The 20,770-nt window shown below is 33.2% G+C and overlaps 1 protein-coding gene across 1 annotated transcript; it reads right to left on the bottom strand.

The window, feature by feature from the left end:
• Positions 1–1,079: 1,079 nt before the first annotated feature.
• Positions 1,080–17,904, bottom strand: gipc3 (GIPC PDZ domain containing family, member 3). Its single transcript, XM_058074056.1, has 6 exons — positions 17,611–17,904; positions 10,958–11,143; positions 9,084–9,264; positions 4,743–4,852; positions 3,798–3,879; positions 1,080–1,480 (listed from the first exon to the last, which is right to left on the bottom strand). The coding sequence occupies exons 1-6, from the start codon at positions 17,899–17,901 to the stop codon at positions 1,329–1,331; spliced, it is 1,002 nt and encodes a 333-aa protein (XP_057930039.1). The 5' UTR covers positions 17,902–17,904; the 3' UTR covers positions 1,080–1,328.
• Positions 17,905–20,770: the final 2,866 nt, after the last annotated feature.

The following is a 20,770-nucleotide window of genomic DNA, read 5'->3' as shown; positions in this document are numbered from 1 at the left end:
ATTATGATTCTTGTAAATTTACGACTTAGTTTTTTTGTTAAACGTAGTTTTTGTAAATCATAAATTTACTACCTTTTTTCACCTAAATTTACGATATAGTTCTCGTAAATGTCTTTTTTCATGTAAATTTAGTACTTTTTTTTGTAAATTTACGACATTATTCTTATATATATATATATATATATATATATATTTTTTTTTTTTAATATGTCCCTAATATTCCGTCATTTCCAGCTCGGTAAAGATGGAGAAGTATTAGGGCCACGTTGGAAAATGAAAGTTGGAAATTTAGACCAAAAAAAGTCATCAAATCACGAGAATAAGGTCAATTTACAAGAAAAAAAGTTACGCTCTATTTTCCCCGAGACACGTAATATTATGATTCTCCTAAATTTACGACTTAGTTTTTTAGTTAAACTTAATTTTTGTAAATCATAAATTTACTACCTTTTTTCGCCTAAATTTACGACATCGTTGTCGTAAATGTCTGACTTTTTTCATGTAAATTTAGTACTTTTGTTTTGTAAATTTACGACTTTATTCTCAAAATCTTTTTATATATATATATATTTTTTTTTTTTTTGTTTGTTTGTTTGTTTTTTTTTGTCCCTAATACTCAGTCATTTCCGGCTCGGTACAGATGAAGAATCTTTACCAATCTTCTCCAGATGTTCTCAGCAACGAGAACCACTCTGTAAACAAATGAAATTGTTTAAATTAAACCACACGCGACTCCAACCTGGGGCAGCCAACATTGTGCCCAATAAAGTGCCGGCAGAGGACTTTGTTAAAGTTTGAGTCCAAATTTGTTTGACTTTCATAAATGATTGATTATCCAAAAAATAAAAGTGTCTCTGTGACATGTACAAAATGTTGTTTTTACATAAAAGAAATATAACAAAAATTCATATAATGAATAAATCATGAACACCTAAAGAGCAATATGCAGTTACATACAATGCCTGGCAAATGAATATTATGTCATATTTCAATGTAACATTTAATTACACATAGTTGAAAGTATACATATACATAGAATTATACAAATGATATAATTCAGGAAGGTTGTAGCGCTCCTCATAATAATGAATTATTGATCATGTAAACCAGTCAGACATGATGATACAATTTCAGTTCCTGCTATGTTTTTCGAAGGAAGTGATTCTGGCATAAATGTTAAATGTATGCTAGCATTAAACATGAATGAATGAATGAATGAATGAATGAATGAATGCAACATTCATGTAAGAAAAGAGAAGGCTCCAATGCCGTCTTCTAATTGGATGTGCCAAGAGAGCACGGCTCCGAGGTCTCCATAAAAAAAAAATCTACATTCTGCCGTTTTTCACATCCCCGATTACTCCCCAGACATCGAATAAGAAGACGTCGGGAAAAGCGAAGTCCCCCAGAACCGAGTCCAGGGCCTCCGCAAAGTCATCGGGGTTCTTCTTGTCTTTGCCCGCCTCCACGATGGTGGTCGCTGCACAGAAGACGGGACAACACGCGTCGATGTTTGATTTGGTTCATGTAAAAAAAAAGAGATGGATGACGCCGCATCGATGAACCTTGTGAGTAACTCTTTACAATTTCAATACATTTACCGTTTGTTTATGGATAGAAAATTGTGATACTAGGAAATATTTTATATAAACAGACACATTCCAAGGAAAGAACCACTTGGTAACCTGCCATCAAATACTTCCTAACTTTTGGTAATGGTAATGGTAATGCTAATGCTAATGGTTTAATTTCATTTGAACATGCATCAGATTCCAATTGAGTGCATCCCATAATCAGTTCCCAGTTCCACATGTCCAAAAGGAGTAGGAAGAAGCAAAGCTTATTAAATGCTACCCGTCCATCTGGTACTTTTACAATCAGTAACTCTTACATTTGTTCACTTCCTGCTTTCCTAATATAATTTTTTTGATTAATTTTTATTTTTTTAGTTTTATTTATTTTTTTTAATTTTTTGTCACGTACCAAAGTACTCGGTGATATGAGCATCCAATGCCATAATGTGTACCATAGTAAGTGTCAATATAGTGATATATATAGCACATCATGACTGGTTCAAGTTATGGTTTAATTTCATTTGATCACTAACTGTTACATTTGTTCACTTCCTGCTTTCAAAATATAGTTTTTTTTTACTTTATTTTATAAAATGTTTGTAAAAATGTTTTTATTTTTTTCTTGTATTTATTTTTTTTTGTATTTATTTTTTCTTTTTTTTCTTTTATTTTATTCATTTATTTTACTGTTACATTTGTTCACTTCCTGCTTTCCTAATATAGTTTAAGTTTTTTTACTTTATTTTATAAAATGTTTGTAAAATTAGTTTTTTTCTTTTATTTTTTCCTTTTATTTTATTCATTTATTTTACTGTTACATTTGTTCACTTCCTGCTTTCCTAATATAGTTTAAGTTTTTTTTTACTTTATTTTATAAAATCTTTGTAAAATTATTATTTTTTATTTTTTTTCTTTTATTCATTTATTTTACTGTTACATTTGTTCACTTCCTGCTTTCCTAATATAGTTTACGTTTTTTTTTTTACTTTATTTTATAAAATGTTTGTAAAAATTTGTTTTCTTTTTTCTTTTATTTTAGTCATTTATTTTACTGTTACATTTGTTCACTTCCTGCTTTCCTAATATAGTTTAAGTTTTTTTTTAAACTTCATTCATTCATTTTCTACCGCTTTTTCCTCACGGGGGTTGCGGGGGGTTCTGGAGCCTATCCCAGCTGTCTTCGGGCGAGAGGCGGGGTCCACCCTGGACTGGTGGCCAGCCAGCCAATCACAGGGCACATATAGACAAACAACCATTCACACTCACATTCATACCTATGGACAATTTGGAGTGGCTAATTAACCTAGCATGTTTTTGGAATGTGGGAGGAAACCGGAGTACCCGGAGAAAAGTTTGATTCCACATACTGAAATGCTATGGCTAGCATAACGTAGCCCTAGCATAGAAGTGTTTCAAATGTACTTCTTCCCTGAGATCATATTTCTCCTCTCTTGTAGAGAAGTATTGGATGACATTTTTAGCTAATTGCTTATTTTTAGCCTTATGCATTATTTTAGCTGTTTGAAGATGAACTATATCAGCAAGTTGAAGTATTTGTCATTTTACAAATAAGGAGTTAGTATGTTCTGTGAATTGTAACATTGGAATGTAACCAATATTTTCAGGGAAATTGTACCCTACAAACTTGCAAGAACTTGTAAATTATAACCCAATTTTACTGCGTAAATGTCAGCAGATGACCTGTTTTGTGGCTTTTTGGCGAGACTAATTTAAAAAAAACCACCCATGTGGTTGCGTCTAAGGGATTACGTCGCATGAAGCAAAGTGCTCTATTGCTGCACAAATGGAAAACAATCACTTTCTTCAAGGAAAAAAAAAAACAGGATGTGCCAGGACGGGATGCGAAAACAGGATTTGTCCTGGGAAACCAGGATGTTTGGTCGCCCTAATTAAAGCTCTTGCATAATTATCACGAAGAAGACACTGCATCTTGTCAGCCTTTTATGACATTTAAACAAAGGAAGTTCCCACAAATCCAATTAGCGGCCTCAGCCCATCCCTGGAATGGAATATTTAATTAAGATCCTGGAAGCGTAAGTCGTTGACGACTGTAGGATGACTGGACCCCAGGACGCAAAGCCAGATCATAAAGACCTGATTTGGGCGGTTTTGGTGTGCGAGCACGAGAACTCGAGCCCATCAGACACCAAATGGCGACTGCGGCCGAGGTAGCATCAGTGACCTCTGACCCAGTGGTCTTACCTAGCTCTAAATCACGGATGCCCATGTAGCTCTCCAGCAGGTCGTCCACTTTCATGGTGGCCTGTTCCTCAAACTCATTCTGCTGGAAAAACAATTATATAAGTATATAAGTATATATATATATATATATATATATATATATATATATATATATATATATATATATATATATATATATATATATATATATATATATATATATGGACGATGGTAACTAAGCAGTGCCTTTGGATTTAATCTGAATCTAAATGTAGTGGCAAATGGTGATTAATAATGATTAATAATCAGAAAACGGATTAATTTCATAACAAAAATGTTATCATTTGACAGCCCTAATTATTACAAAAAAATGTGTCATATTTCACATGTAGTGGCAAATGGTGATTAATGGTGATTAATAATGATTAATAATCAGAAAACCGATTAATTTCATAACAAAAATGTTATCATTTGACAGCCCTAATTATTACAAAAAAATGTGTCATATTTCACATGTAGTGGCAAATGGTGATTAATAATGATTAATAATTAGAAAACCGATTAATTTGATAACAAAAATATAATCATTTGAGAGCCCTAATTATTAGAACAAAGAGTGGCGTATTTCACATGTAGTGGCAAATGGTGATTAATAATGATTAATAATTACAAAACCGATTAATTTGATAAAGTATAATCATTTGACAGCCCTAATTGTTACAACAAATATCTGAATATACTGTTCAAACTCGGGAAATCATACAATTGGTAATTGTAGGCAATTTAAAGCTCCATCAAATGCAATACTACATACCTAATACTAAGTAAGTACTACTGCTTGTTTAAGACAACTTATGTCATGGAAAGCCTCCAGGAAATCAGTGAACAATAAGTCAATGTTATCTCCATTATGTGGGGGGGGGGGGGGGGTCAGAAATTGAAGTGGCCATTATTCTGCCAACTTACCACTTCCTGAACGGTAGCGGAACCCTTGGAGCGGAGACGTAAAGTCTCCCTTCCATTGACCATCTTGCCCTCGTTAGACTTGGGTGCTTTGGTCCTCATTCCGATCATGTCTAAACACACAATCGTTTACTTTCACTTTCATTTCATCAAAGTTGAGACTTTTACACCAGACACAGTTTGTTACCCTCACTGCATTTTTCACTGCATTTTTACACAATGACAAAACGGTGTCTTCCAAGGAAAACTATTTAGGAAAAAAAAAAAAAAACATCTGCAACCTGCTAAGGAGAAACATCTGGTAAATAAACTCAATTCAACACACAAACCAATAGGAATGTATGATGATAACAATGAGGGGGGTCATGGGACGTTATTCAGCTCATCTTCAGTAGGCAAACAACCATTCACACTCACATTCATACCTATGGACAATTTGGAGTGGCTAATTAACCTAGCATGTTTTTGGAATGTGGGAGGAAACCGGAATTAGGACTTTATTCCCATAATTTCATCCATTTATTTTGTAGCGCGTATCCTCACGAGGGTCGCGGCAGGGGGTGCTGGAGCCTATCCCAGCTTGTAATTTATTCTGACTTTATTCACATAATTTTTTGACATAATTCTCATAATATTGTAACTTTTCTCCCAACTTAATTTTTCAAAAAGTAATTTTTTTTTATTTGTTTCTCATTATATTTTGACTTTTATTTAATATTTCAAGTCTATGCGACTAAAATTAGATTATTATTGACATTATCCTCTCAATATTTTCACTTTATTCCCATAAATGAAAGCTGTTTTTATTTTAGTTTCTAAGTTTTTAAGTTCAATGTTTTTCTCGTAATTGTTTTCCTCGTAATTAAGACTTTATTTCCATAATTTCATTCATTCATTTTCTACCGCTTATCCTCACGAGGGTCACGGCAGGGGGTGCTGGAGCCTATCCCAGCTCCTAATTCGCACTTTATTCCCATAATTTTTTGACATAATTCTCATAATATTGTAACTTTTCTCCCAACGTAATTTTTCAAAAAGTATTTTTTTATTTCTCATTATATTTTGATTTTTATTTAATATTTCAAGTCGCAACTACATTATTGCAACTAAAATGAGATTATTGACATTATCTTCTTAATATTTTCACTTTATTCCCATAAATGAAAGCTGTTTTTATTTTAGTTTCTAAGTTTTTAAGTTCAACGTTTTTCTCGTAATTTTTTCCCTCGTAATTAAGACTTTATTTCCATAATTTCATTCATTCATTTTCTACCGCTTATCCTCACGTGGGTCGTGGGGGGTGTTGGAGCCTATCCCAGCTGTCTTGGGGCGAGAGGCGGGGTCCACCCTGGACTGGTGGCCAGCCAGCCAATCACAGGGCACATATAGACAAACAACCATTCACACTCACATTCATACCTATGGACAATTTGGAGTGGCTAATTAACCTAGCATGTTTTTGGAATGTGGGAGGAAACCGGAGTACCCGAAAAGATGGGATGGCCGAGGGTGGAATTGAACTCGGGTCTCCTAGCTGTGAAGCCTGTGTGCTAACCACCCGTCCACTGTGCAGCCCTGGTTCAGTATATTTTTCATCAAAATAGTAGTCATGCCAAAATGTTGTGTTGCTGCTGGATGTTCACAGTATCCGAGTGATACTGTTGTGGGGGTGCTGGAGCCTATCCCAGCTGTCTTGGAGTGAGAGAGGCGGGGTACACCCTGGACTGGTCGCCAGCCAGCCAATCACAGGGCACATATAGACAAACAACCATTCACACTCACATTCATACCTATGGACAATTTGGAGTGGCTAATTAACCTAGCATGTTTTTGTCCCCGGAGAAAACCCACGAACATGCAAACTCCACACAGAGATGGCCGAGGGTGGGATTGAACTCAAGTCTCCTAGCTGTGAGGCCTGCGCACTAACCACTCGCCCACCGTGCAGCCTATAAGATATCGGTTCAACTCAAAAGACCATCACACGATGGCAAGCCGCCAAAGTTCTCAGGAACTTTTTAGTGCTCCAAGTTTGAGTCCGTTTGTCCTGCTGACGTTAGAACGTGGGTTCCAGTTCCTCCCAAATGACGGGAGTCGAACTTTTAGCCTCGGCTGCTGGAACAGAAAAGGTTGATGTACTGGTCGGAATAAACGTGTGCTACATAAGTGAAGAACTATGTCGTGTGGTAACTCCATGTGAGATATCTGGTGTGGTACTCGAGTCCCATTGTTCTCTTGTTCTCCAAGAATTAGAACGATGGATGAAGTTTCCGTTGTAAAAACAAAGCGAAGTCGTTTGTTTATTTTCTCGTGTGTGTTGATGAAGTGCGATAAATAATAAAAACCCTTTCGCCGTTTGATGAGAGCGTTTACGGGAACGAGGAAAAGGGAGGCAGACGCCTGAAAGCAAATGTTGGAAGGGTCAAGTTGTTGTGTTTTTATGGCCGGGATTAGCTCGCCAAGCTAGCCGTTACATCAAAGTGTGTCCTTACAAACACGGAACTTTATTTTTATGCTGTACGCTAACGTCCGTTCTGGAGTCATATCTTTTATTTTGTATGTTTCTATATTTGGATGCGCATGACTGGAATACCGTGGAATACCGTGGAATACCGTGGGTCTGACATGAAAGTGTCGCTGAGGCACAGCCTCACTTCCTGTTTTGCCGCCTCGCAGATGATATCTGTTGCCTGCAATTAACTAAATATTTATACTTGTCATAGTTTCTAAATACGTTGATTTATGGACAAAGGTCACTTCCTGCATACTCACTTCCTGTTTAGGCTCTTCTATGGCTGCTGAGGGTTAGCAATTAGCATCATAAACTTATTTACAACATACTTCTCATCTAACCTAAGTTCATTCATTCATTTATTCATTTTCTACCGCTTATCCTTACAAGGGTCGCGGGGGTGCTGGAGCCTATCCCAGCTGTCTTCAGGAAGCCTGTGTGCTAACCACCCAGCCGCTGTGCAGGTTCAGTATATTTTTCATCAAAATAGTAGTCATGCCAAAATGTTGTGTTGCTGCTGGATGTTCACAGTATCCGAGTGATACTGTTGTGGGGGTGCTGGAGCCTATCCCAGCTGTCTTTGGCCGAGAGAGAGGCGGGGTACACCCTGGACTGGTGGCCAGCCAATCACAGGGCACATACTATAGACAAACAACCAGTCGCCAATTAGCATGTTTAGCATGTTTAGCAAACTAGCATGTTTTTGGAATGTGGGAGGAAACCGGAGTACCCGGAGAAATCCCACGCATGCACGGGGAGAACATGCAAACTCCACACAGAGATGGCCGAGGGTGGAATTGAACTCGGGTCTCCTAGCTGTGAAGCCTGTGCGCTAACCACCCATCCACTGTGCAGCCCTGGTTCAGTATATTTTTCATCAAAATAGTAGTCATGCCAAAATGTTGTGTTGCTGCTGGATGTTCACAGTATCAGAGTGATACTGTTGTGGGGGTGCTGGAGCCTATCCCAGCTGTCTTCGGGTTAGAGAGGCGGGGTACACCCTGGACTGGTGGCCAGCCAGCCAATCACAGGGCACATATAGACAAACAACCATTCACACTCACATTCATACCTATGGACAATTTGGAGTGGCTAATTAGCCTAGCATGTTTTTGGAATGTGGGAGGAAACCGGAGTACCCGGCACAGATCCACACAGAGATGGCCGAGGATGGAATTGAACTCGGGTCGGGTCTCCAAGCTGTGAAGCCTGTGTGCTAACCTCCCGGCCGCTGTGCTGCTATTTTTCATCCAAATAGTAGTCATGCCAAAATGTTGTGTTGCTGCTGGATGTTCACAGTATCTGAGTGATACTGTTGTGGGGGTGCTGGAGCCTATCCCAGCTGTCTTCGGGTTAGAGAGGCGGGGTACACCCTGGACTGGTGGCCAGCCAATCACAGGGCACATATAGACAAACAACCATTCACACTCACATTTATAGTCGCTAATTAACCTAGCATGTTTTTGGAATGTGGGAGGAAACCGGAGTACCCGAAGAGATGGCTGAGGAATTGGTGGAATTGAACTCGGGTCTCTTAGCTAACCACTCGTCTAATCTAAGTCATCATCATCATCACTTGAATCTAAATGTCGTCTTGAGTTGGCGGTAAAAAGCTAATGGCAGCCACTTCCTGTTCCTGATGGGATGATGAAATAGAAGACAGGAATGCCGGATGGAACAGTTGCGGTCAGAAAGGAAATGAAAGGAATGCCAGAACGATGACGCTTAACTTTGCAAGACCTGGAAAACATCCCAGATTCCAAATGTGGTCCGTCTCAGTTTAACAGTTTTGGGATTTGAACCCTGAGATTCATGACAGAGTTGAGTCTCACCAAAAGCCCTCTTGGGTCCGACCAGCCTGAGGGTGAAGGGAACGCCTCTTGGTTGCTCTTTCAGCATCTTGGCTACTTCATAATGTCGACATCCCACAATGCTTTGCTCGTTGATGGCCTCGATGTGATCGCCCACGCAAACGCTCTTCAGTTGGTCCATGGTGCTGCCTTCCTTTATCCGCTGGGGGAAACACCACACACTTGGGAATCATTTGGGAATCACTTACATGGGGTTTTTTTTCCTGGTTCGGTGTCGTCATTCACTTTAATCAGGGGTCGCTAGTTTGAGGCCCCCGCCTTGATATGAAAGTTTCATTTGTTTCATTTGTTTTTTGATTTGCTTATTTATTTTTCCATCTTATTTTGTGTCAAAAAATAAAAATTAACATTTATTTAATAATTTAATAATAAATACTAATTAATTTGTTTCACTTGTTTAGGTTGTTTTTTGATTTGCTTATTTATTTTTCCATCTTATTATTTTGTGTCGAAAAATAAAAAATAACATTAAACATTTATTTAATAATTTAATAATAAACAAAACTAATTTGTTCATTTGTTGTTTGATTTGCTTATTTATTTTTCCATCTTATTATTTTGTGTCGAAAATAAAAATTAACATTAGACATTTATTTAATAATTTAATAATAAATAAAAAAATAATTTGTTCATTTGTTTCATTTGTTTTTTTGATTTGCTTATTTATTTTTCCATCTTATTTTGTGTTGAAAAACAAAACATTAAACATTTATTTAATAATTTAATAATAAGTAAAAATTAATTTGTTCATTTGTTTTTTCATTTGCTTATTTATTTTCCCATCTTATTTTGTGTCGAAAAAAAATTAAAATTAACATTAAACATTTATTTAATAATTTAATAACTAAAAAATAATTTGTTCATTTGTTTTTTGATTTGCTTATTTATTTTTCCATCTTATTTTGTGTCAAAAAATAAAAAATTACATTAAACATTTATTTAATAATTTAATAATAAATAAAAATTAATTTGTTTAATTTGTTTTTTGATTTGCTTATTTATTTTTCCCATCTTATTTTGTGTCAAAAAATAAAAATTAACATTACACATTTATTTAATAATTTAATAATAAATAAAAATTAATTTGTTCATTTGTTTTTTGATTTGCTTATTCATTTTTCCATCTTATTTTGTGTCAAAAAATAAAAATTAACATTTAACATTTATTTAATAATTTAATAATAAATAAAAATTAATTTGTTTCACTTGTTTCATTTATTTTTTTGATTTGCTTATTTATTTTTCCATCTTATTTTGTGGCGAAAAATAAAAATTTGCATTAAACATTTATTTAATAATTTAATAATAAATAAAAATTATTTGTTAGTTTTTTGATTTGCTTATTTATTTTTTCATCTTATTTTGTGTCAAAAAATAAAAATTAACAAACATTTATTTAATTATTTAATAATAAATAAAAAGTCATTTGTTCATTTGTTTTTTGATTTGCTTGTTTATTTTTCCATCTTATTTTGTGTCAAAAAATAAAAATTAACATTCAACATTTATTTAATAATTTAATAAGTAAAAATAAAAAAGTAAAATAAGTAAAATAAAAAAAAATAAGTAAAGTAAAATAAGTAAAAATTAATTTGTTAATTTGTTTCACTTGTTTCATTTGTTTTTTAAAAATAAAAATTAACATTAAACAATTAATTTGATTATTTAATAATGCATAAAAAATATTTTGTAATAATTTTATTGTTTTTTTATTTTTTTAATATATATATATATATATATATATATATTTTTTATTTTTTTACCTGATGCGGCCCAGCCTCACCCAGACCCTAGCTCCAGTGGCCCCCAGGTAAATTGAGTGTGTGACCCCTGACCTTAATGAATGCGTAGCCAGCTCCGTTGTCCGTGATGGTGAGGCCCAACGCGTCCTCCGTCTTGGTCACCTCCACCTCCTTCGTCTCGCCTCGGACGTGAGCAAAGATGAAGTCCTCCAGTCCGATCTGACCCCCCAGTAGCTTCTGCATGTCCACTTTGTGGGAGTTGAGGGTGCAGAAGAGAATCTGGGCAGCGGGAAGGGAAATTCACCCAAATGCACGAGTTCTTTCATGTGCTAAAGTCATGCTGTATCCTGATTGAACAGCAGAGGGCAGCAAAATCAAATAGATGGACTGCTAAGCTGCTGTACTCTATTAGTACTGTATTAGTACTGTATTAGTACTGTATTATAGTAGTAGTACTTGGTCAGGCCAAATCATATGATACATTTGTAGGTTAAATAAAACACAAATAAAGTTAAGAAACAAAAAAGTTTTTATTTTTTAAAAGTAGATATAATGACATTTTTTTCATATAATGCAATTTTGTGTTTTGAGTGGTTAGCGCGCAGACCTCACAGCTAGGAGACACGGGTTCGATTCCACCCTCGGCCATCTCTGTGTGGAGTTTGCATGTTCTCCCCGTGCATGCGTGGGTTTTCTCCCGGTACTCCGGTTTCCTCCCACATTCCAAAAACATGCTAGTTTGCTAACATGCTAAACATGCTAAACATGCTAATTGGCGACTCCAAATTGTCCGTAGGTATGAATGTGAGTGTGAATGGTTGTTTGTCTATATGTGCCCTGGGATTGGCTGGCCACCAGTCCAGGGTGGACCCCGTCTGGGATAGCCTCCAGCACCACCCGTGCGGGAAAAATTATGTAATTTTTAAAATTTTTCAACTGGAGAGGATTTTGTTTTTTACTTAAAATACAGTAAACAATCTAAACAGGAGTATATATGTAGTATTATATTGTTATTTTACTACTATATTGGGTAATAGGAGTGTAAAAGTGACTATAGGGGTGTTATTTTATGTATGGAGGGCTCTAATCATGTTTAAAAAAAGCATATTTAGTACGTATGTGCCTCTGTATCGCTGTGTATACCTTTTTTTAATTAAAAATTAATAATTATTGGTCGAGTGGTTAGCGTGCTGACCTCACAGCGAGGAGACCCGAGTTCGATTCCACCCTCGGGCATTTCTATATGAAGTTTGCATGTTCTCCCCGTGCATGCGTGGGATTTCTCCGGGTACTCCGGTTTCCTCCCACATTCCAAAAACATGCTAGTTTGCTAACATGCTAAACATGCTAATTGGCGACTCCAAATTGTCCATAGGTATGAATGTGAGTGTGAATGGTTGTTTGTCTATATGTGCCCTGGGATTGGCTGGCCACCAGTCCAGGGTGTACCCCGTCTGGGATAGGCTCCAGCACCACCCGTTTGGGAAAAATTATGTAAATTTTTAAATTTTTCAACTGGAGAGGATTTTCTTTTTTACTTAAAATATACAGGAACCAATCCAAACAGGAGTATATATGTAGTATTATATTGTTATTTTACTACTATATTGGGTAATAGGATTGTAAAAGTGACTATAGGGGTGTTATTTTATGTATGGAGGGCTCTAATCATGTTAAAAAAGCATATTTAGTACGTATGTGCCTCTGTATCGCTGTGTATACCTTTTTTTAATTAAAAATTAATAATTATTGGTCGAGTGGTTAGCGTGTAGACCTCACAGCGAGGAGACCCGAGTTCGATTCCACCCTCGGCCATTTCTATATGAAGTTTGCATGTTCTCCCCGTGCATGCGTGGGTTTTCTCCGGGTACTCCGGTTTCCTCCCACATTCCAAAAACATGCTAGTTTGCTAACATGCTAAACATGCTAATTAGCGACTCCAAATTGTCCATAGGTATGAATGTGAGTGTGAATGGTTGTTTGTCTATATGTGCCCTGTGATTGGCTGGCCACCAGTTCAGGGTGTACCCCGTCTGGGATAGGCTCCAGCACCACCCGTTTGGGAAAAATTATGTAAATTTTTAAATTTTTCAACTGGAGAGGATTTTCTTTTTTACTTAAAATACAGTAAACAATCCAAACAGGAGTATATATGTAGTATTATATTGTTATTTTACTACTATATTGGCTAATAGGAGTGTAAAAGTGACTATAGGGGTGTTATTTTATGTATGGAGGGCTCTAATCATGTTAAAAAAAAAGCATATTTAGTACGTATGTGCCTCTGTATCACTGCGTATACCTTTTTTTAATTAAAAATTAATAATTATTGGTCGAGTGGTTAGCGTGTAGACCTCACAGCGAGGAGACCCGAGTTCGATTCCACCCTCGGGCATTTCTATATGAAGTTTGCATGTTCTCCCCGTGCATGCGTGGGTTTTCTCCGCGTACTCCGGTTTCCTCCCACATTCCAAAAACATGCTAGTTTGCTAACATGCTAAACATGCTAATTAGCGACTCCAAATTGTCCGTAGGTATGAATGTGAGTGTGAATGGTTGTTTGTCTATATGTGCCCTGGGATTGGCTGGCCACCAGTCCAGGGTGGACCCCGTCTGGGATAGGCTCCAGCACCACCCGTGCGGGAAAAATTATGTAATTTTTTAAATTTTTCAACTGGAGAGGATTTTCTTTTTTACTTAAAATACAGGAAACAATCCAAACAGGAGTATATATGTAGTATTATATTGTTATTTTACTACTATATTGGGTAATAGGAGTGTAAAAGTGACTATAGGGGTGTTATTTTATGTATGGAGGGCTCTAATCATGTTAGGCATATTTAGTACGTATGTGCCTCTGTATTGCTGTGTATACCTTTTTTTAATTAAAAATTAATAATTATTGGTCGAGTGGTTAGCGTGTAGACCTCACAGCGAGTTCGATTCCACCCTCGGCCATTTCTATATGAAGTTTGCATGTTCTCCCCGTGCATGCGTGGGTTTTCTCCGGGTACTCCGGTTTCCTCCCACATTCCAAAAACATGCTAGGTTAATTAGCCACTCCAAATTGTCCATAGGTATGAATGTGAGTGTGAATGGTTGTTTGTCTTATATGTGCTGTGGGATTAATAACATAATGAAACAAAATGGTATTATATGTTGTTTTCGAAAATAAAAACACTTTTTTGTTTTTTACTTTATTTGCGTTTTATTTAATCTACAAATGTGTCACATAATTTTGCCTGTAAGTAACCATACTCTAAATGTACATTTGAATATTCATGCAAATTTCAGCTAATTTAAGGAGTTCTTGTTACTATTGTCCTAACTTTTTTTTCCGTATTAGAGAGTTTTTCTTGAAGTAAAGTTTGTTTCCATCTGGGATTCAGTTGCGAGTTTCCCAAAGTGTATTCCTCCCAATTCCATCCCTAATTATTAAGTATGTGAAAACCCCGATTAAATAACGCCATCAATTCATCAGCCATAAAAGAAACGTAAGATAACCACGGCGTGACGTTATCTGGCCTGATGTTGTGCCGCTTTGATATCGTTCTCAGCGATACCAGACCCTGACTACAGTTCAAGGTCGTCCTTGCAAAGCCAGCTGCTGTTTTGTTCACACGTGAAAAGGACTCGCTTGTTTTTACTCATCGTTATGAATCGTTTGTCACGTTCAAATCCATTCGTACGTTAGGATATTTGTTACGTATCGTGGCTTTGGATCTCCACAAATAAGTTTTGCTCAATAATTGTGATATTTGACATTTTCACCATTTTATTTTGCAATTTTACTACTTTATTGTACATTTTTACTTTATTTTACATTTCTACTACTTATTTTATTCTTATTTTTTGCTATTTTTTGCATTCTTACTCACTTTATTTGACATTTTCACCATTTTATTTTGCAATTTTACTACTTTATTGTGCATCTTTACTTTATTTTACATTTCTACTACTTATTATACATTTTTGTTATTTTTGTTTTGCATTTTTACTTACTTTATTTGACATTTTCACTATTTTATTTTGCAATTTTACTACTTTATTGTGCATTTTTACTTTATTTTACATTTCTACTACTTATTTTATTCTTATTTTTTGCTATTTTTTGCATTCTTACTCACTTTATTTGACATTTTCACTATTTTATTTTGCAATTTTACTACTTTACTGTGCATTTTTACTTCATTTTACATTTCTACTACTTATTCTACATTTTTGCTATTTTTATTTTGCATTTTTTTTTACTTTATTTGACATTTTCACTATTTTATTTTTTTGTGCATTTTTACTTTAATTCTTTCTCATGCATTTTTACTTTATTTTACATTTCTACTACTTATTTTATTCTTAATTTTTGCTATTTTTATTTTGCAATTTTACTACTTTCTCATGCATTTTTACTTTTATTTCACTATTTTATTTTGCAATTTTACTACTTTATTTGACATTTCTACTACTTATTTTATTCTTAATTTTTGCTATTTTTATTTTGCATTTTTACTCACTTTATTTGACATTTTCACAATATTATTTTGCAATTTTACTACTTTATTGTGCATTTTTACTTAATTTTACATTTTTACTACTTATTTTATTCTTAATTTTTGCTATTTTTATTTTGCATTTTTACTTACTTTATTTGACCTTTTCACAATTTTACTACTTTATTGTACAATTTTACTTTATTCTAAATTTCTACTACTTATTCTACATTTTTGTTATTTTTGTTTTGCATTTTTACTCACTTTATTTGACATTTTCACTATTTTATTTTGCAATTTTACTACTTTCTCATGCATTTTTACTTTATTTTACATTTCTACTACTTATTATACATTTTTGTTATTTTTGTTTTGCATTTTTACTTACTTTATTTGACATTTTCACTATTTTATTTTGCAATTTTACTACTTTCTCATGCATTTTTACTTTATTTTACATTTCTACTACTTATTATACATTTTTGTTATTTTTGTTTTGCATTTTTACTTACTTTATTTGACATTTTCACCATTTTATTTTGCAATTTTACTACTTTATTGTGCATCTTTACTTTATTTTACATTTCTACTACTTATTATACATTTTTGTTATTTTTGTTTTGCATTTTTACTTACTTTATTTGACATTTTCACTATTTTATTTTGCAATTTTACTACTTTCTCATGCATTTTTACTTTATTTTACATATCTACTACTTATTTTATTCTTATTTTTTGCTATTTTTTGCATTCTTACTCACTTTATTTGACATTTTCACTATTTTATTTTGCAATTTTACTACTTTATTGTGCATCTTTACTTTATTTTACATTTCTACTACTTATTATACATTTTTGTTATTTTTGTTTTGCATTTTTACTTACTTTATTTGACATTTTCACCATTTTATTTTGCAATTTTACTACTTTCTCATGCATTTTTACTTTATTTTACATTTCTACTACTTATTTTATTCTTATTTTTTGCTTTTTTTTGCATTTTTACTCACTTTATTTGATATTTTCACCATTTTATTTTGCAATTTTACTACTTTATTGTGCATCTTTACTTTATTTTACATTTCTACTACTTATTTTATTCTTAATTTTTGCTATTTTTATTTTGCATTTTTACTTACTTTACTTGACATTTTCACAGTTTTACTACTTTATTGTACATTTTTACTTTATTCTAAATTTCTACTACTTATTCTACATTTTTGCTATTTTTATTTTTTCATTTTTACTTACTTTATTTGACATTTTCACTATTTTATTTTGCAATTTTACTACTTTCTCATGCATTTTTACTTTATTTTAAATTTCTACTACTTATTCTACATTTTTGCTATTTTTATTTTGCATTTTTACTCACTGTATTTGACATTTTTACTTTATTTTACATTTCTACTACTTATTTTATTCTAAATTTTTGCTATTTTCATTTTGCATTTTTACTCACTTTATTTGACATTTTCACTATTTTATTTTGCAATTTTACTACTTTCTCATGCATTTTTACTTTGTTTTACATTTCTACTACTTATTTTATTCTTATTTTTTGCTATTTTTTTTCATTTTTACTCACTTCATTTGACATTTTCACCATTTTATTTTGCAATTTTACTACTTTCTCATGCATGTTTACTTTATTTTACATTTCTACTACTTATTTTATTCTTAATTTTTGGTATTTTTATTTGCATCTTTACTTTATTTGACATTTTCACAATTTTCTTTTGCAATTTTACTACTTTATTGTGCATTTTTACTTCATTTTACATTTCTACTACTTATTCTACATTTTTGCTATTTTTGTTTTGCATTTTTACTAACTTTATTTGACATTTTCACTATTTTATTTTGCATTTTTACTACTTTATTTGACATTTTTACTTTATTTTACATTTCTGCTACTTATTTTATTCTTATTTTTTGCTTTTTTGCATTTTTACTCACTTTATTTGATATTTTCACCATTTTATTTTGCAATTTTACTACTTTATTGTGCATTTTTACTTTGTTTTACATTTCTACTATTTATTTTATTCTTAATTTTTGCTATTTTATTTTGCATTTTTAATCACTTTATTTGACATTTTCACAATATTATTTTTTGTGCATTTTTACTTTTTTTTTTTAATTTTTACTCCACGACTTATTTTAGTATACATTTGTGCTATTTTTATTTAGCATTTTGACTTACTTTGCCATTTTCAATATTTTTGCAATTTTCCAACAATATGCTAAGTTGATTACCTCTGAGGGAGAGATGTTGAAAACCTCGGCGATCTTGGCGTACAGCTCCTTGACATTTGTGAATCCGTGGATTCGTCCCGTCGGGCTTCCGTGCGCCAGCTGAGTGTGGAAAACCAGCCGGGGCCTCGGCGGGTATTCCGGCGGCCCCGTCGGTGGCGGTGAAGGAGGAGGAAGCGGGGGCGCCGTGGGCTCCATAGACCCCCGATTGTGACTCCGGGCCTTGTGTCCCTCCATGGCCTCTGCCCCCGGTGCCTTGGAGTCCTGAGGGCTCATTGCCTCCCTGTTCTGCATCTGCTCCCGGAGAGCCCTGGTGGTGCTACGGCTAACGGCTAAGATGGACACTGACCTTGCCGTTATTTAGTTGCCCAACCACCCAAAGCTTTGGATGAATTAGTCATGAGAGAAGACCCGTAACGTGAGCTTCCATGCAGAAACCCGACGCCACCCGAGTGGGTGTTTGCATTTTTGTGTTCCACCTGAGCCCCTCGAGGCCCCAAACTCATTCAATTCCACTTTCTTTACAAACATAACAAAATGAAACCACAATCAGGATTGTAGTTAGAATCTGTAGTTTGTCTAAAAGTGTACAAGAGACCCCGATTACCTTTAAAAATGGCTGCCAAGTAACAATAAACGAGCGTTGTAGAACACGAGGTAAGATGATATCTTCGCTTAGGGAGCACAGCTGCCTGCCTACCTTCTCTGGCTTCAGTGACGGACACACTGGGGCTGGGGGTCAATCCTTGGGGATGCAATCGCCGTTTTGCCCCCATGAAGATTGGGACACCATCTTTGTTTTTTTTGTTTTGTTTTTTGGTTTTTTTAGTTAATTTTAGTTAGTTAGTTTTTTTTGTTGTTTTTTGTTTATTTTTGTTGTTGTTTTTTTAGTTAGTTTTAGTTAGTTTTTCTGTTGTTTTTTTTGTTTGTTTTTTTTGTTTTTTTTTATTTTTTTAGTTAGTTTTAGTTAGTTAGTTTTTTGTTGTTTTTTGTTAATTTTATTGTTAGTTTTTTTAGTTAGTTTTAGTTAGTTAGTTTTTTTTTGTTGTTTTTTGTTTATTTTGTTTTTTGGTTTTTTTAGTTAATTTTAGTTAGTTAGTTTTTTTTGTTGTTTTTTGTTTATTTTTTGTTGTTGTTTTTTTAGTTAGTTTTAGTTAGTTTTTTTGTTGTTTTTTTTGTTTTGTTTTTTTTGTTTTGTTTTTTTTGTTTTTTTATTTTTTTAGTTAGTTTTAGTTAGTTAGTTTTTTTGTTGTTTTTTGTTTATTTTGTTTTTTTGTTTTTTTATTTGTTTTTTTAGTTAATTTTAGTTAGTTAGTTTTTTTGTTGTTTTTTGTTTATTTTTTGTTGTTGTTTTTTTAGTTAGTTTTAGTTAGTTTTTTTGTTGTTTTTTTTGTTTTGTTTTTTTTAGTTAGTTTTAGTTAGTTAGTTTTTTTGTTGTTTTTTGAATATTTTGTTTTTTTGGTTTTTTATTTGTTTTTTTAGTTAATTTTAGTTAGTTAGTTTTTTTTTGTTGTTTTTTGTTTATTTTTTTGTTGTTTTTTTAGTTAGTTTTAGTTAGTTAGTTTTTTTGTTGTTTTTTGTTTATTTTTTTTGTTGTTGTTTTTTTAGTTAGTTTTAGTTAGTTTTAGTTAGTTAGTTTTTTGGTTGTTTTTTGTTTATTTTGTTTTGACCCCCACTGGAGCTGCGGGTCAATCCTTGGGGATGCAATCGCCGTTTTGCCCCCATAAAGATTGGGACACCATCTTTGTTTTTTTTGTTTTTTACTGTAGCATCTGGTTCAAAAATATGAGGGGTCTTTTGCAAACATCCTTACATAAAACTGTCATGGACGCCTTATCATCAGTAGCGTAAACGCCACCAAGACAAGTTAAGATGTTGATATTCATTCAGGACGTAAGCAAGACCGCATGAATTCCGCTTTAAATGGATTCGTTTCTGTTAAACAATTCCAATCGGCATTCCAATTGCCGGGGAATCTGCTGTCTGCTGTTATGTAATATCCCAGCACAGACATCATCATCATCATCATCATCATCATCATCGTGTCCTTGGTAAAACACAGAGGAGATGAGACATTTTTAATATTAAGTATACAATTGAATGAATCATTTTCAGTACAAGTATAATAATACTAATAATAATAATACATTTTATTTGTGTAGCGCTTTTCCAAATACTCAAAGATACTTTACAGAAGAATGGAGTTGAATAAAAGCAAGTAAACAGAGTAAAAGATATGTTAAAATACAACATTCATTGGTTAGTACACAGTTAAAACATGAGTAAAAGCGGGGGGGGGATATGAAAAGTTAGACATTAAAAACAGATGAAAGAGGTGGGTTTTTGTTTGTTTGTTTTGTTTTTTTAGTTAGTTTTTTTAGTTGTTTTTGTTTATTTTGTTATTGTTTGTTTTTTTGTTTTTTTTTCGTTAGTTTTAGTTAGTTGTTTTTTGTTTATTTTGGTTTTTTGGGGTTTTTTGTTTGTTTTTTTGTTTGTTTGTTTTTTTTAGTTCGTTTTGGTTAGTTTGTTTTTTTAGTTGTTTTTTGTTTATTTTGTTTTTTTTGTTTTTTTGTTTTGTTTTTTAGTTTTTTTTAGTTTTTTTATTTGTTTTTTGTTTATTTTGTTTTTTGGGTTTTTTGTTTGTTTTTTGGGTTTTTTATTTGTTTTTTTGGTTTTTTTAGTTAGTTTTAGTTAGTTAGTTTTTGTTTGTTTTTTGTTTATTTTGTTTTTTTGTTGTTTTTTTTAGTCAGTTTTAGTTAGTTTTTTTGAATGATATTATTCAAAAAAGTATTCCCAGCATATTTCCATATTTTGTTCGTTTTTTTGTTTTTTTTTAGTTAGTTTTAGTTAGTTAGTTTTCTTTAGTTGTTTTTTGTTTATTTTGGTTTTTTGTTTGGTTTTTTGTTTGTTTGTTTTTTTATAGTTAGTTTTGGTTAGTTAGTTTTTTTTTGTTTTTTGTTCATTTTGTTTTTTTGTTGTTGTTTTTTTTAGTCAGTTTTAGTTAGTTAGTTTTTTTGAATGATATTATTAAAAAAAAGTATTCCCAGCATATTTCCCCATGTGACATTCATCATGCAAACACCATGTTTTTCTCTTATGATCAAATGCGGAAAATGCTAACAAAGTCCGTGTGGAAATTCCAAGAAAATTCCATTCTAAAGTT

The sequence above is a fragment of the Doryrhamphus excisus genome, chromosome 5, assembly GCF_030265055.1.
Source record: "Doryrhamphus excisus isolate RoL2022-K1 chromosome 5, RoL_Dexc_1.0, whole genome shotgun sequence".
NCBI classification, from domain to species: domain Eukaryota; kingdom Metazoa; phylum Chordata; class Actinopteri; order Syngnathiformes; family Syngnathidae; genus Doryrhamphus; species Doryrhamphus excisus.
Note: the sequence above shows the minus strand (reverse complement) of the source record. Positions and strands in the feature narration are given on the sequence as shown.